The sequence below is a fragment of the Pongo abelii genome, chromosome 20 (assembly GCF_028885655.2).
Source record: "Pongo abelii isolate AG06213 chromosome 20, NHGRI_mPonAbe1-v2.0_pri, whole genome shotgun sequence".
Classification (NCBI taxonomy): domain Eukaryota; kingdom Metazoa; phylum Chordata; class Mammalia; order Primates; family Hominidae; genus Pongo; species Pongo abelii.
In genome coordinates, this window is record NC_072005.2 from 42,969,577 (window position 1) to 42,995,497 (window position 25,921).

At 36.5% G+C, this 25,921-nt stretch overlaps 1 protein-coding gene across 5 annotated transcripts in view; it reads right to left on the reverse strand.

The window, feature by feature from the left end:
• The window catches only part of ZNF569 (zinc finger protein 569), a 54,264-nt gene that overhangs the window by 26,829 nt on the left and 1,514 nt on the right, over positions 1-25,921 (reverse strand). For 2 of the 5 annotated variants that reach the window (XM_024236979.3, XM_024236978.3), the window contains 2 exons: positions 25,464-25,624; positions 3,228-3,285 (listed from right to left, as the gene is read on the reverse strand). In XM_024236979.3, coding sequence (XP_024092747.3) covers positions 3,228-3,242 — 15 coding nt within the window. In that variant the 5' untranslated portion in view covers positions 3,243-3,285; positions 25,464-25,624. Of the gene's footprint in view, positions 1-3,227; positions 3,286-12,884; positions 13,124-25,463; positions 25,625-25,921 lie in introns of those variants that run through there. The other 3 variants (XM_054540275.2, XM_054540276.2, XM_054540274.2) reach the window with 3 other exon arrangements.

Sequence of the window (25,921 nt, forward strand, 5' to 3'; positions counted from 1 at the left end):
TGCTGTGGGGTTTAGGGGACCCAGGAAGCATCTAGAGCATGACAGAGATTCAGAGAGATCTACAGAGATAGCAAGAACCAAAGGAGGCCAGTTGATAAAGAGAGGTCCTTGGACCATCACTGAGCTGTGAAATACACCATAAACTCATCAGCCACTGAATGTCCTAAAAAAGGAGCTAGCTAAATCATCCAGCACATACCCAAGCTATGAAGATCTTTCCTGTTATCTCAAACACCACCTTAACAGAGAACAGGGATACAAAGTAGAATCTGAATGACTAAATAATTGCCAAGAGAACAATTTGCTGATTGAACTAAGTTTTGAATCAGACTGCATTAAAATTAGTTTTTTCATTTTATCAATCAGAACTCACAGGGGATAGCAGAGCGAGTTTAGAAACATTCTGGGCCTCTTGGAGCTTAGAATCTACTTTGGGGACACGGAAATGAAAACATAAGCAAGTGAATAAGTGAGGTAAAATGTGATATTGATAAGTTAAGAAAATGCAATAAAGGTAATGGGTTACGGAATGAATCAGAAACTCTACTATGAATTTAGTAACCAAAGACAACCTTGAGGAAGATGACATTTCAGCAGAAACCTGAATGGTGAGAAAGAACCAGTCATATAAATATCTAGGGTAGAAACATTTAAAAGCATGTTCAGAGTTCCTGGGGCAGGACAAACTTGGTCTGTTCAAAGGAGGGTAAGGTTAGTGAGGCTGAAACACAGTGAATGAGGGAGAACGTAGCACAAGATAATGGTGAAGACATGGGCAGAAGGCATACCAAGAAGGGCTTTGTAAGGGACATTATTCCACATGTAAAGGAAAGACACTAGATGGTATTAAGCAGAGAAGTCATAATAAAACCTTAGGTTTAAATTATCACTTTGGTTGTTCTATGGAAAATGGACAATAGATGGTCAGAAGTGGATATGGGGAGATTAGTAGGCAGTTGCCAGAGTAGTTCCAGGTAAGAAATGAAGTGACATGGATTATAAGATCCATGGAAATGTTGATCAGAGAATATAATAATATTCAGCAATGAGATTAACTGAACTACAACTAGATGCAACAATTTAACATGGATGAATCTCACAAACATAATATTAAACAAAAGAAGCCAGACACAGAATACACAGATTATATAAAGTTAAAAGACAGGGAGAAACAATTTATGGTGATAAAAGTTGAACACTCCTGGGGTGGGGGTGATGACTGGGAAGTATAGAAAAGGTATCCTAGAGTGCTAGGGTAATTCTGTATTTCTTCACTGAGTGTGTGCACTGTGTTACACAGGTGTGTTCATTTTGAAAATTAACTGAGTGTGCCTGAGGAAGAAACTAGAGATATACAGAAGCTGGTAGATAAAAATACATGGTCGACCGGGCGCAGAGGCTCACGCATATAATCCCAGCCTTTGCGAGGCGGGCAGATAACCTGAGGTCAGGAGTTGGAGACCAGCCTGGCCAACATGGTGAAACCCCATCTCTACTAAAAATACAAAATTAGCCGGGTGTGGTGGTGCACGCCTGTAATCCCACCTACTCGGGAGGCTGAGGCAGGAGAACTCCTTGAATCTGGGAGGCAGAGGTTGCAGTGAGCCAAGATCCCATCACTGCACTCCACCCTGGGAAACAAAGTGAGACTCCAAAAAACAAAAAACAAACAAAAAAAACCACGGTCAAAGAAAGGTATATCTCAGAAGAGCAAAGCTTTGAGCTGAGGGTAAAAAGTAAAATATGTTCAGTATCTGAGAGTGTAGGATAAATCTGAAAGAAAACCACAAGTATTCACAGAATATCAAGTGTACTAGGTGATCTTCTAGGTGCTGGAGATACAGCAGTAAACAAAGTAAAACACATTCTCTGCTCACATTCTAGTGGTTAAAATTTTAAGAATTTACCAGAAATGATTACAGTGTGGCTCAATCAGCAGCAATTGAAAAAGATATGTAATTGAAAAAGATAATTACATAGGGTCATTTGAAAGACACATATCCCACCTCTTTCTTAAGATAGTCTAGTTTTCTCTCTTTAAATTTACGGGCCGGGCACAGTGGCTCACACCTATAATCCCAGCACTTTAGGAGGCCAAGGCAGGTGGATCACTTGAGGTCAAGAGTTTGAGACCAGCCTGGCCAACATGGTGAAATCCCATCTGTACTAAAAACACACAAAAAAAATTAGCCAGGCGTGCTGGTGGGTGCCTATAATCCCAGCTACAACGGAGGCTGAGGCAAGAGAATCACTTGAACTCGGGAGGCGGAGGCTGCAGTGAGCTGAGATCGTGCCATCACACTCCAGCTTGGGCAACAGAGACTCCATCTCAAAAAATAAATAAATAAGTAAATAAATAAATAAATAAATTTATGTATGACATGCATAGAGTAATGTGGTAAAATGGACTAGTCTTAAGCATAAAATCTGATAAATTTGTATACATTTATAGACATGGGTACCTACCAGTAAATCAAAATATAGAACATTTTCAGCCCTCCAGATTTCTTCATGCTGTTTCACAGTAAATACCCTCTCAGAGGTAACCAGTATTCTGACTTCTGTCACAATACATTAGTTTTGCCCATTTTCAACTTTATATGAATGGAACCCTATGATAATACTTTTTTGTTTCTGGCTTTTTTCATTCTATGTTTGTGTAATCTATCCATGTTAGTTGTTGTGTGTAACAGTCATCTGTTCTTTTTTATTGTTAAGTAGTATTTCACCATGTGAAATACTATAATTTATTCCTTTTCCTGTTAATGTTCATTTGCATTGTTTCTAATGCTGGGCTATTTTGATAGTTACACTTTGTTTTATCCTTGATCAAAAGAGAACATCAAAAGAGCTAGGTTTATCAACTACAAGAAGTAACACTACAATGTTTTCATTGACCTAGGTATCAATGAAAAGCTTATTTCTGTTAGAAAATGTTGATTTTTTATTGTTACATACAATGAAAATTATGTAACAAATTTTTGCTCTGGTTTTCTTTACCTGTAAAAAGGAAATTTAAATTTGAAGCCCAGCTTTAATCTCTCTGAATGAATTTCATAAAATACCCACATTTTAACTGTTCCCTAGTTTTAATCATTCAACTCTATTTCCCCTGAAAATATGTTTTATGTGTATAGGCCTTTATAATTTACTGTATGAATTACTGCAATCCCCTTAAATTGCATTGGAGAGTAAGGCAAGAAACAAATACACTATTTAATATTTACCTGGGACTCAGTCATTTCCTCTTCTTTCTGGGAAGGGATGGGGCCTGCAGAAGTAGAGCTGGGGAAGACAATAAAAGTCATTAAAATAGGCCTGTCTTTAGTTTCAGAAACATGCACACACAGGGTGGATTAAAGGTCACCCTGTAGTGGAATGATAATTAAATCTATCAGAAATGCCAAGAATATTCACACCACAAAAGTTCTTAATAGGTGTGAGGATGATTGGAATAATCATGCAGAGCTTGGGCACAGGGTGGATAGAAACAGGGGTGCATATGTGGGAGCTCTGTATCAGAGAATACATGTAGCGTCATGAAAGCATATATGCAGGAAAATTATGAAACTGACAAAACACCTAAAGTATTTTAATGTATTGAGACATTTAAGACAGTAATAAATAGCATTTAAGAAAGAAGTAACAATTTAAAAGAATTTAAAAGGTGATATAATTATATCTTGAGGAACAAATAAAAAGTTTTTATGTGTGAGTAATGTGTATCGGAGGTACTGATAGTAAGAGAGTTAAATCCGTACTTTTCCCCAGCCAGAGCAATCACACAAGAGAAAGAAATAAAGGGCATCCAAATTGGTAAAGAGGAAGTCACACTGTTGCTGCTGCTGATGACATGATTGTATACCTAGAAAACCCTAAAGATTCATCCCAAAAGCTCCTAGAACTGGCAATTGAATTCAGCCGTTTCAGGACATAAAATTAATGTACACAAATCAGTAGCCCTGCTGTATGCCAACAGCAACCAAGCTGAGAATCAAATCAAGAACTCAACCCCTTTTACAATAGCTGCCAAAAAAATAAAATGCTTAGGGATGTACTTAAGCAAGGAGGTAAAAGATCTCTACAAGGAAAACTACAAAACACTGCTGAAAGAAATCACAGATAACACAAACAAATGGAAACATATCCCGTGCTCATGGATGGGTAGAATCAATATTGTGAAAGTGACCATACTGACAAAAGCAATCTACAAATTTGATGCAATTCCCATCAAGGTACCACCATCATTCTACACAGAACTAGAAAAAACAATCCTAAAATTCATATGGAACCAAAAAAGAGCCCACATAGCCAAAGCAAGACTAAGCAAAAAGAACAAATCTGGAGGCATTACATTATGTGACTTCAAACTACACTATAAGACCACAGTCACCAAAACAGCATGGTACTGGTATAAAAACAGGCATATAGACCAATGGAACAGAATAGAAAACCTAGAAATAAAGCCAAATACTTACAGTCAACATATCTTCGACAAAACAAACAAAAACATAAAGTGGGGAAAGGAAACCCTATTTACAAATGGTGCTGGGATAATTGGCAAGCCATATGTAGAAGAATGAAACTGGGGCCGGGTGTGGTGGCTCACCCCTGTAATCCCAGTACTTTGGGAGGCCAAGGCAGGCAGATCACGAGGTCAGGAGATCAAGACCATCCTGGCTAACACAGTGAAACCTGTCTCTACTAAAAGTACAAAAAAATTATCCAGGTGTGGTGGTGGGTGCCTGTAGTTCCAGCTACTTGGGAGACTGAGGCAGGAGAATGGCGGGAACCTGAGAGGCGGAGGTTGCAGTGAGCCAAGATCACGCCACTGCACTCCAGCCTGGGGTGACAGAGCGAGACTCCATCTCAAAAAAAAAAAGAAGAATGAAACTGGATCCTCATCTCTCACCTTATACAAAAATCAACTCAAGATGCATCAAAGACTTAAATCTAAGACCTGAAACCATAAAAATTCTAGAAGATAACATTCAAAAAACCCTTGTAGACATTGGCTTAGGCAAAAACTTCATGACCAAGAACCGAAAAGCAAACAAAACAAAAACAAAGATAAACAGATGGGACTTAATTAAACTAAAAAGCTTCTGCACAGCAAAATAATCAGCAAAGTAAACAACCCACAGAATGGGAGAAAATCTTCACAATCTGTACATCCAACAAAGGAGTAATACTCAGAATCTACAAGGAACTCAAACAAATCAGCAAGAAAAAAACAATCCCATCAAAAAGTGGGCTAGGACATGAATAGACAATTCTCAAAAGAAGATATACAAATGGCCAACGAACATATGAAAAAATACTCAACATCACTAATTATCAGGGAAATGCGAACCATAACCACCATATGATACTTTACTCCTGCAAGAATAGCCATAATCAAAAAATAATAAATGTTGGCATGGATATGGTGAAAAGGGAACACTTTTATACTGTTGCTAGGAATGTAAACTAGTACAACCACTATGGAAAACAGTGTGAAGATTCCTTAAAGAACTAAAAGTATATCTATCATTTGATCCAGCAATCCCACTCCTGGGTATTTACTCAGAGGAAAAGAAGTCATTATAGGAAAAAGATACTTGCACATGCATGTTTATAGCAGCACAATTCGCAATTGCAAAAATATGGAACCAGCCTATATACAAAAAGGAACAAAATAAAGGCATAAAAACAGAGTGAATTTTACTGTATACAAATAGAATTCAACCAGGATGTGAATTCTGGGAGGTGGAATCTAAAATAGAATGTAGAATAAGACACATTAATTTAACTGTACTACAGAAGAGGTTTATTGTAGATTCTTTGGCATTTTCTACTTAATTATGTTGTCTGCAAATAGAAAGTTATATTCCTTCCTTTTCAATCTTTATGTCTTTTATGTACTTTTCCCTTATTGCACTGGCTAGGAATTCCAGTACAATAGTGACTATTATAATAGTAGTAAGAGAGGACATCCTTGCATTGTTCCCAGTCTTAGAGATAAAGAATTCAGTATCTCACCATTAACTGTAATGTAGCTCTAGGTTTTTTGAAGATGCCCTTTAGTAAAGGTTGTTCCCTTCAATTCCTAGTTTGCTGAGGAGTTGTTTTGTTTTTTGTTGTTAACATGAATGAATGTTGACTTTTGTCAAGTGCTTTTCTGCATCTACTGAGATAAGAGTCATATGTTTATTCTCTTATTACAGTCAACTATAGTAATTGATTTTCAAAGGATGAACTGGAAATTCATCTCATATTCCCAAGATGAACCCTATTGTGATATACTTTTTTCATATTGCTAGATTCAATTCACCCATATGCTGTTGAGGATTTTTGTTTCTAACTCCATGAGGAATACTAGTCTGTAGTTTTCTTGTAGTATCTTTGGCTTTGGTATCTGGGCAAAGCTGGCCTCATAAAATGAGTTGAAAAGTGTTCCTCCTCTTCTATATTCTGGAAAAGTTTGTATAGAATCGTTAGAATTTCTTCCGTAGATGTTTAGTATTTCACCTGGGAAATTATCTGGGTGTGGAGTTTCCATTTTGGAAGGTTTTTAATCACAAATTCAATTTCATTAATAGATATATAACTATTCAGGTTATTTCTTAATTTTGGTAGTTTATGTCTTTCAAAAAATTTACTCATTCATCCAAGTTGTCAAATTCATAGGTATGGAGTTGTTTGCAGTATTTTTATTATCCTTTTCAAATGTGTGGGGGTGAGTGTGACACCCTGTCTTTCATTCCTGATATTAGCAATTTGTTTCATTTTTTCAACTTTTATTGATCTTTTCAAAGAACAAGCCTTTAGTTCACTGATTTTTCTCCATTATTTTTGGTTTCAAATTGTACTGAATTATGCTGTAATCTTTAATATCCCCTTCCTTTTGTTTGCTTTGAGTTTAGTTTGCTTTTTCTCCCTCTAGTTTGTTAAGGCAGAAGTGTAGTAATGATTCTTCTAATTATTTATATCATTTAATGCAACAAACTTCCCTGTATGCACTAATTTAGCTGCTTCTCACATATTTTGGTGTGCTGTATCTCCATTTTCTTTCAAATTATTTTTTAATTTCCTATAATGTTTCTTCTTTGACTCGTGGACTATTTAGAAGTATGTTTAACTTTGAAATATTTGGACATTTTCCAGATACCTTTCTGTTCTTCTAGTTTTATTCTGCTATGTTCTAAGAACAGACTTTGAATGACTTTTATGTCTTTAAAATTCTTGAGATTTCTATTATGGCCCCAAATATGATCTATGTTGGTGAATGTCCACGTGCACTTGAGGAAGACATGTATTCTGCTGCTGTTTAGAGTGTTCTATAAATGTCACTCACATTTGAACACCGAAAAAATTGACATTCAATACTTGCGTGTTGGTTGATAATGCTGTTTTGGAGTCTTCTGTAACTTTTCTGATATTCTGCTTTCATGTTCTATTGATTCCTGAAAGAGGAGTTTTAAGTCCCCAACTATAATTGTGCATGTGTCTATTTTTCCTTTAAGTTCTATCAGTTTTTGCCTCGTATATCTTGAAGCTGTTGTTAGCTGCATACACATTTATGATTGTTGTCTCTTCTTACTAACCCCCTGAGCATTATGTTTCTTCATCCCTGATTAAATACCTTGTTCTAAGCTTTGTCTAATATTAAAGTTGCTTCCTCTTTTTTTCTTTTTTTGGTTAATATTTTGTGGCGTTTTTTTCTATATCATTTGCTTTTAATATACTTATTTATCTTTATATTTAAAATGGGTATCTTAGGCTACTCCACCTTGTAGTGTAGTAGTTAAAATGGGTTTCTTGTAAAACAGCATTTAGATGAATCTTGCTCTTTTATACAACGTGATAAGCTCTATCTGTAACTGGTGGATTCAGAATGATATTAAAATTGATTACTGATATAGCTGGATTAAGATGTACCATCTTCTTAGCTGTTTTCTATTTGCTCCTTTTTCTTTTTTACTCTCCTTCCCCTACTTTTCTCCTTTGGTTTCGTTTAATTGCACACTTTTTATTATTCCATTTTATCTCCCACTTAGTCATTGTGTATGACCTTTTAATGTACTGTTGGACATGGTTTTCTAGTATTTTGTTGGGGATTTTTGCATCTGTGCTCACCAGGAATATTGCCCTGCAGTTTTCTTGTGTCTCTGTCTTGCTTTGGTATCAGGTTAATGCTGGCCTCATAAGATGAGTCTGGAACTGGTCCCTCCTCTTCAATATTCTGAAAGATTTTGAGAAGGATTTCCATTAATTCTTCTTTAAATGTTTGGTAGAATTCACCAGTGGAGCTGTATGGTCCAGGGCTCTTCCATTAGGAGGTTTTTGATTCCTGCGTCAGTTTCCACTCTAGTTATAGGTCTGTTCAGACTTTTAATAATATTTCTTCGTGATCTAATCTTGGTAGTTTGTATGTTTCTAGGAATTTAATTTTTTATTCTAGGTTATCCAGTTTGTTGACATATAATTGTTAACAGTTTTTTCTTAAGATCCTTTTTACTTCTGTGGCATCAGTTGTATTGTCTCTTCTTTCAATTTTGATGTTATTTATTTGAGTCTTCTCTATTTTTTTCATAGTTTAGCTAAGGGTTTGTCAATTTATCTTTTCAAAATACCAACTGTTAGTTTCTATCACTTTTCTATTTAATTTATTTATGCTCTCATTTCCTTTATTTCCTTCCTTCTGCTAACTTTGGGCTTAGTTTGCTCTTCTGATTCTGGTTCCTTGAGATGTAAAGTTAGTTGTTTATTTGAGATCTTTCTTCTTTTATCATGTAAGAGCTTATCCATATGAATTTACCTCTCAGTTCTGCTTTTGCTGCAACTTATAAGTTTTGGTATGTTGTGTTTTTGTTTGCCTCAAGGTATTTTCTAATTTCATTTTTTATTTCTCCTTTGACTCAATGGTTATTCAAGTTTTTGTTCATTTCAATATATATTTGTAGATTTCTTGGTTTTCCTTGTTATATTAATTTCTAGTTTCATTCCACTGTGGTCAGAAAATATATTTGGTATGATTTAGATATTTAAAAATTTTTTAACATTTGTTTTGTGATCTAATATGTGATGCATTATGGAGAAACATCCATGTGTACTGGAGAAGAATATATATTCTACAGCTGTTGGGTATAAAGTTCTGTATATGGCCAGGCACGGTGGCTCATGCCTGTAATCCCAGCACTTTGGGAGGCTAAGGCAGGCAGATCACCTGAGGTCAAGAGTTTGAGACCAGCCTGGATAACATGTTGAAACCCTGTCTCTACTAAAAATACAAAAATTAGACGGGCATGGTGGTGGACACCTGTAATCTCAGCTACTCCGGAGGCTGTGGCAGGAGAATCACTCGAACCCGGGAGGCGGAGGTTGCAGTCAGCCGAGATTGTGCCACTGCACTCCAGCCTGGGTGACAAAGCAAGACTCCATCTAAAAAAAATAAATAAAAATAAATAAAAATAAAAATAAAAAATTCTGTATATGTCTATCAGATCCATTAGGTCTACAGTGTTATTCAAGTCAAATGTTTCCTTATTGATTTGTCAGAAAGTTCTGTCCATTATTAATGGACAGAAAGTGTGGTATTAAAGTCTCCTATTATATTGTATTGCTGTATATTTCTCTCTTCAATTTTGCCAATGTTTCTTTTACATATTAGATGTCCTGGTGTTGGGTGCATATATATTTATAATTATTCTATCTTCCCAGGGGGTTGACCCTATTATCATTATAAAATGTCCTTCGTTGTCTTTTGTGAGTTTTTTACTTAAATCCTATTTTATCTGATATATGTATAGCTACCCTGCTCTTTTGGTTACCATTTGCATGGATCATCTTTTTCCATCCCGCACCTTCAGCCTATGTGTGCCCTTAAGATCTGAAGTGAGCTTCTTGTAGACAGCATATAGTTGGGTCTTGTTTATATATCCATTCAGCCACTCTGTTTCTTGATTGGGGAGTTTAATGTGCATTTCCTATAATTATTGCTAGGGAAGAATTTACTATTGCTATTTTGTTAGTTGCTTCATGTTAGTCTTCTTCCTTCATCTCTTCCTCTCTTGCAGTCTCCCTTTGTGTTTTGTTAGTTTTTTGTATTGATATGCTTTGACTTCTTTCTCTTTTATGTAGCCTCTATGGGTAATTTCTGGCATATGTGGTTAGTTTGGAGCTTAAGTAAAATATAGATTAACAGTCTATTTTAAGCTGGTAACAAACTTAAGTTCACTCACATACAAAAACTCTTCATTTTAAATTCTCCTGCTCACATTTGGTTATAATTGTCACAATTCACATCTATTCATAGTGTATCTTTTAACATATTTCATATCTATTTTTAATACTTTTGTCTTTTAACTTTTATAGTAGAATGAAAAGTTATTTACCTACCACCATTATGGTAATGCAGTATTCTGTATTTACATATATATTTACCTTTATCAATGAGTTTCATATTTTTCTATACCATCTTTTTGCTGTTTGGTGCTTTTTCATTTCTATTTGAAAACTCTCTTTAGCATTTTTTATAAGGCAGGTCTAGTGGTGATGAACTTCCTCAGCTTTGGTTTGGGAAAGTCTTTCTGTCATCATCATTTTTAAAGGATAGTTTTGCCAAGTATAATATTCCGGGTTGGCAGGGATTTTTTGTTATTGTTGTTTGTTTTGTCTGTTTGATCTTTCAGCTCTTTGAATATATCATTCTACTCTGTTCTGGCCTGCAAAGTTTCTGCTGAAAAAAATCCCTTCATAGTCCTATACATGTTCCCTTGTATGTGACAAGTTGCTTTTCTCTTGCTGCTTTAAAATTCTGTGTTTGACTTTTGACAATTTGCTATAATGCATCTTGGTATGGGTTTGTTTCATTTTATTTTGTGTCGTCTGTGCTTCCTGAATCTGGATGTTCATTTCCTTCCCCAGCTTTGGGGAGTTTTCAGCCATTACTTTTAAAATAAGCTTTCTGGTCCTTTTTCTCTATTTTCTCCTGAGATTCCTATAATGTATACATTAGTCTGCTTGATGGTATTCTATAACCCGCTTAAGCCTTCTTCATTCTTTTTCATTATTTTTTATTATCACTCCCCTGACTGAATTATTTCTAATGGCTTGTCTTCCAGTTTGCTAATCCTTTCTTCTGCTTTATTTAGTCTGATGTTGAATCCTTCTAGTGAATGTTTCAGCCAATTCTCTGGGGAGCCCACAAAGAAAAGATGGAGTACTGGTTGTGCAAACCAACCCTTTCTCTCCCCTGGATGAGTTAGGGCATCTCTTCCTGACTGTATGGTACTGTACCAGGGGCAGTATCTCTAGCAACGGGGTATCCTGAATCTCCCTACTAGCTTCACTAGTCTTGTTTCATGTTCTCCCAGGATGCAAGGCCTTTACAATTAGTTTCTGATTTCTCACCAACAGAATTTGTCTGTGAATTGTTGCTGAATTAGTATTTGGGAAGGTGAGAAAGGGTCCAAGTCTTCCTACACCACCATTTTGCTGATGTCATCCCCCCTTCTTCATTTTGAAGGGACATTTTTGCTTGGTGTGAAATCCTGGATTGACAGCTTTTTTTTCTGCACTTTAAAAATGATTCTCCCTTGTCTTCTTGCTTGCATGGTCTCTGATAATAGATCTGTTATATGTAATTCTTATTCTTGTTCCTCAATAGACAATTTTTTTTCTTGTTATCTTCAAGATTTTCCCCTTTTTGGTTTCCAGCAGTTTAAACATAATATGTTTAGATGTGTTTTAAATTTTTGTTTTGGTATTTATTGCTGAGCTTCTTGGACCTATGGTTTGGTGTCACTAACTTGGCAAATTCTCAGCCATCATTTATTTAAATACTTTTCTTCCATCTCTGCTGCAATTACCCATCAGGTCCATTTCATATTAGTCATAGTTATCTTAAATTCCTGTTGGGTTGTTGCAACATCTATGTCATAACTAAGTCAGTTATGATTATTGCTTTGTCTCTTTGAAGTATGTTTTTTCTTTTTCTTCTTGCCTTTTTACATGTCTCCTAATCTTCGCTGAAGGCTGTACATCTTGGGTAGTACAGTAGATATGAAGGTTAAGAAGTTTTTATGCTTAAACATGAGTATGCCTTTCCTTCTGCTAGGTTTTTAATGTGGGGGGTTATGCTGATCTATTCAATAGCTGGACAGGGTTTGAGGTTTGTCATTGCTGTGGTTACACTGAGTGTACCACAGGCTTCAATAATATCCTCTAATAATATCTGTGTTTAAGGTAAGGGTTGATTTCCCATGGTTGTTTTCTCAATGCATGTTTCTCCTTTAGTTTTTGGTGTCCCATTTGTGCTGCTCCCCAGCGAGAATCTCTCTTGCAGACTTCCTGGCTGTACTCTACTATTGCTTCTATTTGATTCTTATTATCTTGGTGGGGGTTGAGTAGATGGAGGGAAAGCATTCTCTTATGATCTCACTAAGCCTCAGTCTTAGGCAGACACCATATCCCTAAGTCTTGGGGATGTGACCTTCACAAGTGCTCTTGCCACTTTGCCAGCTGTAGCGCTAGGCCTAGAGCATATTCCTCCCCTACTCCCAGAGATACTACTTTTTTTCAGGTCCCTTTCCTAAACTGCAATAGCTTTCTACAAGTCTCCTAAGGCAACTGTTTTTGCTGCTCTTCATTATGCAGTGATAAGGAAGATGGGTTTGGGCTGCTGTTGCCCTCCCCCAGCTAGCACCACAAGGAAAGACTTCTCAGGATTCACCCCCATCTTCCCTATGAGTACCTGTTGGGATTCCTAGAGGAAAAGCCTACAAGAGATTGCAACCCCCACCTCCCTAATTTTGCAAATCCCCCAGTGGTTTCACACTTTCATTAGCTGACATTCACACTTTAAAAATTTGTTTAAAAACTTGATAGCTGTAGTTTCTTACTGGCTTATATGGTGTCTGGCAGAGTCCATCCCAGGTAAGTAAAGCTTGAGTCCTGTTTTTCTCAGCTGGCATCTTTCTTTCCCCAGATTTAAGATTACTTGGTTGCCCTGTGACCTCAGTTCTCTGAAGGGTCCTAGAAAAGTTATTTTGTAGTTTGTCCATTTCCTTGTTGTAGGGTAGAAGTTTGTAGTTTCCTTGTTGTAATGATTGAAGCAAAGCTCTTTCCAGCTGTTTACATCCCTAAGGAGAAACCCAAAGTCCCCTCATTACAATAAACTTTTGAGAAGTCCTTCAGTTTCTTTTGTCATGGGGCTCAAAAATACCTTGCACATAAAGTTAGGATTAGGATAACAGTTTAAAGTCAAGTAAATTAGCTAGGATGGAGTAGGGGTGGGAAAGCGTTACAAGCAAAGCAGTAGCAATTGGTAAGGCCTCAGAAAAGACAGAATTCAGTATATCAGAGGAACTCAGCTTTAAGCTAATTGAGGAAATACTTTAGAAATAAATTCACAAACTAAATGTTATATTCATAACAAATGTTATTTTTCTTTCCTCTGCAAAGAACTTACTTCCAGGCATATCAATTTGTTTAGTTTCTGGACTATCATGCATGATTCCCTCCTGAAATGAGCTCTGATACAGTTAAGATGCTTACAGCAACTGCCATATCTACATAATAATATATATTTTTTAACACTCTGCTTGCTTGAATCCACATTTTGCCAAAAATCTAAAACTCATTGAAAGCTCTATACCTGGCAGCATTTCTCAATGCAGAAATTCTCTAGTCAGCGTGAACTAACTCACAGACTGGGGACATGGCTCTGTGGTGGACAACAGTATTTTATCCCCCACCCCCAACTCTTTCCTAGTCTTCTCTCCACTATTTCCATGTGTCCCTGGATTCCAGGTCCTACCACACCACTTTGCAACACATGTTTAAATCACAAGGGAAAAGGGCCAATGACACATGAAAGAAGGATATAAGGGCTGGACATTAGCACCACTGATGGCTGGAAGAACAGCATTAAACTCTGTGGGTACCACTCTATCTGGGATCTAAAGTTGCCACAGCCAGTTGCAACCTACAGAAATCAAAAATTTAATTTCTCAAAAGCTTCTTTACTTTGTTTTCTCTTTAATTTGGTTGGCATGTTTGAAAACATTTTTATTTCTACTCATACTCAAATAATAATCTGGCTAACTGTAGGCTTCTCAGAAAAACTATTTTTCCTTAGAAATTTAAAGCAATGTGACTTCACTTTGTGGCTCCAGTGACTTCTAGTGTTGCTGTATGTTGACATTCTACTCCTAGATCATTCCAACTTTTTTTTTCCTCTGTAGAAAGTTTTTGGCCTTTCTTCTCTCCTGTTGGTTTCCGATAGTTGGTGTGGGTTTTTCTCATTAATCGCACTGAGCTTTTGGTCAGTATATATCATGGACATATGGTCTTTTCAATCCGTATATTTATTGTTCTCTTCTAGGAAATTTTCTTGCACGTTTTTGTTGTCATTTTCTCTACTTTCTCTTACGTATAATTCCTAAGAATAGGATGATCTATCCCTTAAAATGATCATCTGAGTGTCTTATATTTTATCTCTTAACATTTCTACTTCTCTCTTAGGGCCCATATGTTTGAGAAGGAAGCTCCCACTCATGTTAGTTAAACATTAAGTCACAGAGCTCTCCATTAAGAAAACTTTTTCTTTAGACAGGGAGTTGAAGCTTCATAAAACAGTTTAACTGCCTCCTACTTTCCTTCCCTCTAGTTCACTCTAAACATACTTGTATGTATACATTCTAAAAATTTTCTTCCAAAATTTATTACTTTTAAAAACTCGAGGCCAGGCACAGTGGCTCATACCTGTAATCCCAGCACTTTGGGAGGCCGAGGCAGGTGGATCACAAGGTCAGGAGTTCGAGACCGGCCTGGCCAACGTAGTGAAACCTCGCCTCTATTAACAATACAAAAAATTAGCTGGGCATGGTGGTGGGCACCTATAATCCTAGCTACTCGGAAGGCTGAGGCAGCAGAATCGCTTGAACCTGGGAGGCAGAGGTTGCAGTGAGTCTAGATCGCGCCACTGCACTACAGCCTGGGCGACAGAGGGAGACTCCGTCTCAAAAAAACAAAAACAAAAACAAAAAAACACAAAACTCGAACTACAAAAATGTTGGAAGATCAGTACAAAGAATACTTCTAAAACCCTTAACCTATATTCAGCAATTGCCACATTTTTCTACCTCTCTTTCCTTCTCTAAAAACATATACACAAACTTCACACTTAACTCTTTCAGAATATACCTCCAAAAACTAAGAAGTCTCCTACATAAACACAATGCCATTATCACACCAAAGATATTAAACATTAGTACAATAAAATATATTATCTCTATTTATACTTCCCTAGTTGTCACAACAATATCCTTTAAAACCAATTTAAAAATAAATTCAGGATTTAACTGAGAATTCTATACTTATAAAATGCATCTTAACACTCCCATGTTTAAACTTCTTTTTTTCCCCTTGCCCAAAATTTATTGGCTTATGGTAACAGAGAAACTGAGGTATGTGGAAATATGAAAGAAAAAGAGAGCGATGGAATGTGGAATTGGTATATAACGTTTAAGAATAAACAAAATAACCATGGGATACCATGCAGCCATAAAAAAGGATGAGTTCATGTCCTTTGTAGGGACATGGATAAGCTGGAAACCATCATTCTGAGCAAACTATCGCAAGGACAGGAAACCAAACACCGCATGTTCTCACTCATAGATGGGAACTGAACAATGAGAACACGTGGACACAGGATGGGGAACATCACACACTGGGGCCTGTCGTGGGGTGGGGGGAAGGGGGAGGGATAGCATTAGGAGATATACCTAATGTAAATGACGAGTTAATGGGTGCAGCACACCAACATGGGACATGTATACATACGTAACAAACCTGCATGTTGTGCACATGTACCCTAGAACTTAAAGTATTAAAAAAAAAGAATAAACAAAATAAAACTAGAAAATCTTAGATGTTTTTATATTCTTTTTTTCTGGAGACAGAGTCTTGCTCTGTTGCCCAAGCTGGAGGAGCGCATGGCTCGCTGCAGCCTTGATCTCCGAGGTTCAAGTGATTCTCACATCTCAGCCTCCCAAGTAGCTGGGACCACAGGCATGCACCACCATGCCTGGCTAATTTTTATATTTTTGGTAAAGATGGGGTTTTGCCATGTTGCCCAGGCTGGTCTTGAACACTTGGGCTCAAATGATCTGCCCGCCTGGGCCTCCCAAAGTGCTAGGATTATAGGCATGAGCCACCATGCCCAGCTTGATATTTTTATATTCTTTATGGAATCCTTTCTAAAAACTGTATTTTATTTTAGATTCAAGGGGTACATGTGCTTGTTTGTTACATGGGTATTACCTTAAATGACTTCAATGACAACTTTTATAATTTTGTTTCTGAATACCTCATTAGCTTCATCTTTCACTCCTTGAAAGTAAACTCCAGCCATACATAATTACATACCTTTCTTAAAATATACAAAGCATTGCTCCTTAAAAGTTACTGTATATTATGTTCCCATGCCTAGAAACTATCTCTTGATTGCTGATCATCAGTTCCTTCTTGCCTTTGACCAATACCTTCTTGTTCTTAAAGAGATCAGATTAAGAACAACTTTATCATTTGATTGGGATATCCCTCTGTGTAGATCTATTTGTACTTCTGTATCTCATGAGCTTAACCATCTTGTGGCATTTGTCACTCTGCCAATGCACCCACTGATTTATCTGTCTAAGTAGGACTGTGAACCACTTATGGCAGAGACTGGTCATATGGTTTGATGTTTCATGGCCCAGCACAACCTATATAAGAAAAGATGTGCAGTAAAAGTTTGTGCAATGAATTTAAAATAACTGATTAATATTTCGAGTGCTCTATGAGAAAGTTAGAAAAAGAGATGGGTACTGTAAGCAGAGAAATGCGAACTATAAGAAAGAATCAAAAGAAATGCTAGAAATCAAAAACATATTAAAAACAAAGAATGCTTTCAATGGACTCATCAACAAACTCAACACAGTACAGGAAACAATCAGTGAACTTGAAAATAGAAACTTCAAAAGAAACTTCCCAAACTAAAATGCACAGACGAAAAAGAATGAAAAACAAAAGAGAACATCCAAACCATGGGACAATATCAAAACATGTGTCTATTAAACAGTTATCTATTTTCCCAATTAGAAAACCAAAAGGAGAAAAAAGAGAACACAGATGAAATATTGTAAGTAATAATGTCCATGAATGTTTCAAATTAATGACACACATCAAACCACAGATTGAGGAAGCGCAGAGAACCCTAAGCAGGATAAATACCAAAAAAAACCACACGTGTATATCATATTGAAACTGAAAAAACGAAAACAATAAAACAAACAAAAGGTATTCAAGGAACCCAGAGAAAAGTAACACCTTACCTATAAAACAACATTGATAAAAATTACAGCAGACGTCTTGTCAGAAACCATATAAGCAAGAAGAAAGTGGTGTGAAATATCTAAAGCATTAAATGAAAAAGAGCCACCAACCTAGAATTCTCTCTATCCAGGGAAATTATCCTTCAAAATTGAAGGAGAAATGAAGACTTTCTCAAAACAAAAACTAAGGGAATTCATCACCAGCAGACCTACCCTGTAAGAAATGTTAAAAAGTTATTTAGGCAGAAGAAAAACAATACAGGTCAGAAACATGGATTTACATAAAGAAAGGAAGAGCATCAGAGATGAAATCATGAAGGTAAGACAAATCTTTTGGTTCTTTTATTAGTAATTGATCTAAAAGATAAATGTTTGTTAAAGGCTATAATGATAACAATGTATTAGGTGATTATAGCACATGGATATGTGAAATGAATGACAGGGACATCACAAATGACGTAACAATGGAGAAGAAGGGGGAACTGGGAATACTCTTGTAAAGTTCCTGCACTACATATGAAGCAGTATAGCATTTTTCAAAAGTGAATTTAGATTAGTTAAAAATACATATTGAAAACTCTAGGGCAACACTAAAATTTTTTAAAAGAAGAATAAATGATAAAGCAAACAGGAGATAAAATGAAATCATATAAAATGCTCAGTGAAAACTGTAGTAATCAGACAAAGGAGGGGGGAAGAGAAGAAACAAAACAAAGAAATAAAAAAATTCTCTATTTGCATATGAAGCAAATGGAAAACAGCTAGGAAGATGGTGTTTTTTGTTTTTTTTGTTGTTTTTTTTGGGACGGAGTCTCGCTCTGTTGCCCAGGCTGGAGTGCAGTGGAACGATCTTGGCTCACTGCAATCTCCACCTCCTGGGTTCAAGCGATTCTCCTGCCTCAGCCTCAGCTGGGATTACAGGCATGCACCACCACACCTGGCTAATTTTTGTATTTTTAGTAGAGACGGGGTTTCACCATGTTGGCCAGGTTGGTCTTAAACTCCTGACCTCAGGTGATCTGCCTGCCTTGGCCTCCCAAAGTGCTGGGATTACAGGTGTGAGCCACCACGCCTGGCCAATGGTAGATGTTAATCCAACTACAAAAATAATCACACCAAGTGTAAATGGTCCAAACACAGCAATTAGAAGACAGATTGTCAGAGTACATTTAAAAAAAAAACAAAAAACAAAAAACCAACTATATATGTCTACAAGAAACCCACTTTAACATTCAAGTTACAAGTAAAGAGATGAAGCTAGGTGTGGTGGCATGCACCTGTAGTCCAAGCTATTTGCGGGGGCTGAGGCAGGAAGGCTGCTTGAACATAGGAGTTCAAAGCTGCAGTGTGCCATGACTGCACCTGTGAATGGTCACTGCACACTAGCCTGGGTAACATAGTGAGACCCTGTCTCAAAAAAAAAAAAAAAAAAATCAGTGGATGAGACTGGTGGCCTATCCTTCCCTAGAAATGAAAAAAAAACAAACAAAAGGCAAAACCTGTCAGAACCAGATTTTCAGAAATTCTGGGAGATAGTCAAAGGTTGCACCCAAGCAAACACTTAACCAGCAGAAAGGTGTGTTAAACATGGTGGCAGGTCTCTGTGGCATTTTAACTAACTTATTCACAATTTACAAAAGTGACAAAAACTCCAAGACAACAGGAATAATTCAAACAAAAGCTGTATAAGAGCATAGTCAAGAAAATGTGTTAAGGTTCACAAGATGCCTATTTTCCCAATATTATCTATAAAATTAATATAATTTAAATCATAATGACCAAAAAGTTTTTCACTCAACTTATGAAGCCAATCCTCAAATTTATTTACGATGAGAAAGCTGGACAAGTAAAACAAAAAAACAATATGGATAGTAAACTAGCATTTTATGCATATTTGCTTACATTAAAAAGTAGAAGGAAAACCAAAAAACTTAACTTAAAAACGGTTACTAATAGGTGGTAGAGACACAAATAGAATAAAAACTAGACTTCTCTTTATTTTCTATATTTGTTTTGTATATGCTTTAATATACTTTGTTTTGTATATTTGACTTTCCAACCATGTAAATGTTTTATATAATTATAGAAAAAATTAAATTGGATCAAATGTTAAAACAAAAGCTATACCTAAAAACCAAAAGCAAACTGAAACAAATGAACCTAATCATATATCAAGTTTTCAGCTTAACCCATGGAAATTAGTTATAGTTACATTAAAACTCAATAATTGGACTGTACTTCTCTAGAGGAATATATTCTAGCAGCAAATAGATCGATAAAAAAATGTTAAAATTATTTCCTGTAGTAATATTGTAAGAACTACTAATGTTGCTCTGAAATTGCCTTATTTATATATACATATATAGATATACAGATGGATCATTGAGCAAATAAAAGATACAAAAATAAAAACCAAAGTTAAAACTCTAACTTTATAATTTAAAATTTTTAACATTGGAAACAGCAGTATGAACTCATGATGCTCATTTTGTTAAGAACATATTTCCTATTACAATAGGAATGAACCTTGAAAACATGCCAAGTGAAAGAAGCCAGTCAAAAAAGGTCACATAATATATTATCTCATTTATATGAAATATGTGGAATAGGCAAATTTACAGAGACAGAAAAATCAGTAGTTGATTAGGTTGGGCAAGAGCTAGGGGAATATGGGATTGACTGTTAATGAGTACCATGTTTCCTTTAGTGATGAAAATGCTCTAAAATTCCATTGTGGTGGTAGTTTCATAACCCTATGAAAAAAATATACATATATTTGTATATATATACGTGTGTACATATATACACGTGTATATATACACGTGTGTACATATATACACGTGTATATATACACGTGTGTACATATATACACGTGTATATATATACGTGTGTACATATATATACATGTGTATATATGTATTATATATGTGTATATGTATACGTGTATATACATATATCCACGTATTATATATATATAAAATTATTATTATTATTATTTTTTGAGACAGAATCTCACTCTGTCGCCCAGGCTGGAGTGCAGTGATGCGATCTCGGCTCACTACAACCTCTGCCTCCTGGGTTCAAGTGATTCTCTTGCCTCAGCCTCCTGAGTAGCTGGCATTACAGGTACGCACCACCATGCCAGGCTAATTTTTGTATTTTTAGTAGAGATGGGGTTTCACCATGTTGGTCAGGCTAGTCTCGAACTCCTGACCTTGTGACCCACCCGCCTTGGCCTCCCAAAGTGTTGGGATTACAGGCGTGAGCCACTGCACCTGGCCGAATATATATTTTTAAAAATATTAAACTGTATACTTTAAAAGGGTAAAATGTATTGTTATGAATTATATCTTAATCAAGTTGTTAAAATATATACATATATATCCTAGCTCTGTCCACACACACCAAAAACCCTCTAGCAACAATAACAATTCCAACAGCAATAAGCCATATAACTGTGGTCTCAAAATACCATTTCCTACTTAAAGCAATCAGGGCACCATACAGAAAAGATTGATTTCATGCCTAGGGCAGAAAATGTTCAAAATGATCTGGGGACGTCCTAACATATCAGAAACATAGAACACCATCAAACACTACTGGGGATGTGTTAAAAGGACTCAGAAGCTATCTTGAAATAGTAGCCAAAGATGAGAAAATTTGAGCTTCAAAAAGAAAATAAGTGCAGTGATTTAAAACACATCAAATATGCTAAAAATGATGAATATATAATGGTGATAACAATAAAAACAACCCACTAGGAGATGCCAGGGAACCACTCCAATAACTCAAAATTGTATAAAGGGAAAGAATCCATTTATTCTGCGTTTTCTGTAAAAACTGTACCTAAGGGTGAAAAAAATTTTTTCCTTAGGAAAATATTCTAGCTAGTAAACGAAGTAATGACAGAATTAGAATATTGCCATTTTGTAGCCCTTACTGAAATAATGGGTCTAGTTAGTAATCATCCATGTTTCTAAAACCAGTAGAGGGGTAAGAAGAAGAACTGTTCTATTTTTAAAACATATGAAAAATATCCTTCTTTTTTTTTTTTTTTTTTTGAGACAGAGTCTCGCTCTGTCGCCAGGCTGGAGTACAATGGCGCGATCTTGGCTCACTGCAACTTCCGCCTCCTGGGTTCAAGTGATTCTCCTGCCTCAGGCTCCGGAGTAGCTGGGACTACAGGTGTGCACCACCATGCCCAGCAAATTTTTGTATTTTTAGTAGAGACAGGGTTTCACCATGTTGGCCAGGATGGTCTTGATCGCTTGACCTCGTGATCTGCCCACTATGGCCTCCCAAAGTGCTGGGATTACAGGCATGAGCCACCGTGCCCAGCCCATCCTTCTATGTCTCACCTTACTTCCTCTAATATTACAACCCAATAGTCCTTAACCCTGTCAGGAGCTTCCATTCCTTGATTCTACTAATTTTTTACTGTCCTTCACCCTCTTCCTATCCTCACTTTTCCACTTACCTAGCCTAAAATCCACAATCAAAACAACAATCAATTATTTTGCCAACTTAAGACTCTTTTTGCCTCTCTCTCACATTATTCCTCTTTGCTTCATGAAACCAACATTCTGGTTAAATCCAAATCTCCCCCTAGCCTGTCTGTGGCTGCAACTATGCGGATGAACACTGCAGGAGAAAAATCACACAGCTATACAGAACAGGCTCACTTTAAATTCATAAATACTAACATTAAGTGGGTCTTTGATGGTGCCTGAAAATCATAATTTCTCTATTCTCTGTCCCAATCTCTGTGATTTTTTTCCCCCTGCTCTTCTCAAACTCTAGCACCTCCTCCACCAATCTCACTCTCTTCTGAGTCTCTTGCTAGGTACTTCGCTATAAAGTTAAAACAATCATAAGAGAAGGTTCACAAGTTCTCACCAACACATCTGCCCATCTACTTGTATCTGTGCCTGGGTACTTCTCCCTTCTCTCCTGTTATTACCATGGTCAAGCTCCAAGCTCAGCCAAACTCTGCCACTAGATCTCATTTGCTCTGGCTACTTAAGAACATTTTTATATTATCTGCTTTCTCTCCTGTATCGTAGTTTCTCTCTACTGGATCATTTCAATCAGTATATAAACAGAACGTGTACCTCTTAACTCCAGCTACCATTCCATTTCACTTCTTCCATTTAGAAAAAATAAAAAAAAAGTCTTCAAGAGTTATCTAGACTTGATATCTCCAATGTTTTCTTTTCCAGTTCTCTCTTTGGCCTAAAATTCCACGGACACTGCTTTCAGGGTCCCTAATAAATGAATTTCATGTTGCCAAATTCCATGCTTCTTTCTCACTCCTCATTTTATGTGGCCTATCAGTAGCACCCGACACTGTTCTTGTTAAAACGCATTCTTCCCTTGGTTTCCAGAATATCACACTCACCTAGTTTTCCTTCAACGTTTCAAGCTAGTCCCCGTCAGTCTCTTTTGCTAATTCCTCCTTACTTCCCAGAGTTTGTTATGTTGGAGTGACTCAGAGATCAGTCCTTTGCCTCTACCTTTCTCTATCTATCCTACCCTCTAAATGATCTCATTCAGTCTCGTGTTAAATACCATTTATATCCTGATAATTCCCAAATATATGTCTCCACCCTAGATCTTAGATCTCCCTTTTGTCTTTCTTTTTGAATTTCATACTTATATATCCAATTGCCAACTTGATATCTCCACTTGAATGTCTAATGGGCATTCTCACATTTCACATACTATATTCCAAACTGAAATCTCACTATTTCCCTACATTCCAAGTCAGTTTTTCCTACATTGTTCCCCTTCTCAGTTAATGACACACCCATTCAAGTTACTCATAAAAACAGTATTGTGTCACCTTGTCTCATTCACACTCTACCTCAGTTTGTCAGCAAATCACAGCAGCTCTACCTTTAAATTATATCTAGTACATGACTACTTCTTACCATTTTTACTACTCTGGTCCAGATCACCAATATCTTTTCCCTAAAGTACTACAATACAGTCATGTGCTGTGTAACAATGTTTCAGCCAACAACAGATCACATATACAACAGTGGTCCTATGAGACTTTAATGAAGCTAAAAAATTCCTATCACCTAGTGACATCATAGCCATCATAACATCATAACACAATGCATTACACACGTAACCTAGGTTTATATAAGTACACTCTATGTTGTTTGTGGTGATGCTAGTGTAAACACTCCTACTGCACTGACAGTGGTATAAAAGTATAGCACATACAGTTGTGTATGGTATTAGTATTTGATAACATTATTGATTATTGATCATGTGTATAGTACATAATACTTGAAAATAATAATAAATGACTGTTACCACTTTATGTATTTACTATACTATACTTTTTATTGTTAGAGTATATGCCTACTTAAAAAAAAGTAAACTATAAATTAGCCTCAAGCAGGTCCTTCCAGATGTATTCCAGAAGACATTATCACAGGAGATGATAACAATGCATGTTTATTGTTCCATGCATGTTGCATGCATGTGTATTGCCCCGAAGACCTTCCAGTGGAACAAGATCTGAAGGTGGAAGACAGTGATATTGATGATTCTGACCCTGTGTAAGCCTAGGCTAATATGTTTGTGTCTTAGTTTTCAGCAAAGGAGTTTCAAAAGTTAAAACATTTTTAATAGAAAAAAGCTTATAAAGATATAAAGAAAATATTTTTGTACAGCTGTACATTATGTTTGTGTTTTAAGCTAAGTATTATTATAAAAGAGTAAAAAAGTTTAAAAAATTTAAAAGTTTATAAAGTAAGAGTTACAGTAAGCTAAGATTAATTTATTACTGAAAAAAGAAAAATGTTTTTATAAATGTAGTGTAGCCTAAGTGTATGGTGTTTATAAAGTCAACAGTAGTGTACACTAATGTCCTAACCCTTCATATTCACTCACCACCACACACACACACAAAAAAATATATATATATAGGTGTACCAATTTTACTCTTATTTATTTATTTATTTTTGAGACGGAGTCTCACTCTGTTGCCCAGGCTGGAGTACAGTGGCGCAATCTCAGCTTAATGCAAGCTCCGCCTCCTGGGTTCAAGCGATTCTCCTGCCTCAGCCTCCCAAGTAGCTGGGACTACAGGCGTGTGCTACCACGCCTGGCTAATTTGTTGTATTTTTAGTAGAGATGGGGTTTCACCGTGTTAGCCAGGATGGTCTCGATCTCCTGACCTCGTGATCCGCCCACCTCTGCCTCCCGAACTGCTGGGATTACAGGCATGAGCCACCATGCCTGGCCCATTTTCAATCTTTTTATACTGCATTTTCACTGTATCTTTCTGTGTTTAGATATGTTTAGATACACAAAGTCTTACCACTGTGTTACAATTGCCTATGGTAGTCAGTACAGTAACATACTGTACAGGTTTGTAGCCTGGGAACAATAGGCTGTGCCATATAGCCTAGGTTTGCAGGAGGCTATACCATCTAGGTTGTGTAAGTATACTCCATGATGTTCATACAAGGACAAAATTGTCTAACCATGCATTTTTCAGAATGCATCCCCATCATTAAGCAACACAATTGTAGCTTCCTAATTGGTCTCTGTGCTTCTTCCCTTGACCTCCCTGCTCTTTCCTCATTTGTCCTCCCATAGGCCATTCTCATCAGAGCAGCCAAAGCTATCTTCTTAAACTGTAAGCAGATAGTATCACTTCCACGCTCAAAAACCCTCCAGCAGCTTCCCATCTCACTCAGAGGAAAAGCCAAAATTAGTACTACGGGCCATAAAGTCCAATCTGATCTGCCCTCCTCCCATCCACTTACCTTTCTTCTCTTCTCTCCCACTACTCTCCCCTTCAATTATTCTATTTTAGCCACACCAGCCTCTTCATTAACAGGCATGTTGCCACTTCAGAGCCTTTACAACTGCTGTTCCCTCTGCCTGGAATAACTCTTCTCACTTATGCATAAATAGCTCCTTTACTTCCTTCATATCTTTATTACTACCTTTTCAGGATGCCTTCCCTGGCGAGCCCATCTAAAACTCAAACTCCCATCTCTAGTTCTAAATATCCTCTCACTTCACATTTTTTCTTAGTATTCTTCACCATTTAACATACTTCATATTTAATTTACTTACCTTGTTTATTATCCAGCCCACAAAAATGGAAGTACCATGATAGTAGGGGGTTTGTCTCTTGTTCACTGCTGTATCCCAAGCACCTAGGATTGTGCCTGTTACATAGACAGCCTTCAATAAATGAGTCTATGAATGAATGAATCCTTAATATATGAAGAACTCTGGAAAAGAAATTTGAAAACAGAACACTACTTTAGAAAACATATAATTTACAAAAGTTTTTTTAAATGCTTGACTTCAATAAGTAACGAAACAATTGTTTTATAGCAAATTAATTTATATCCATGAGGTTAACAAAGATTACTACTATTTAGAATATCCATTGTTATCAACGGTGTATGAGGATATAAGCAGTCTTATACTATGCCAGTAATACTGCAGATTATTGGAACTTTATAAAATAATTGGATAGGTTCAGGGAACCTTTAATAAGAGCATACATTTTGACCTATCAATTC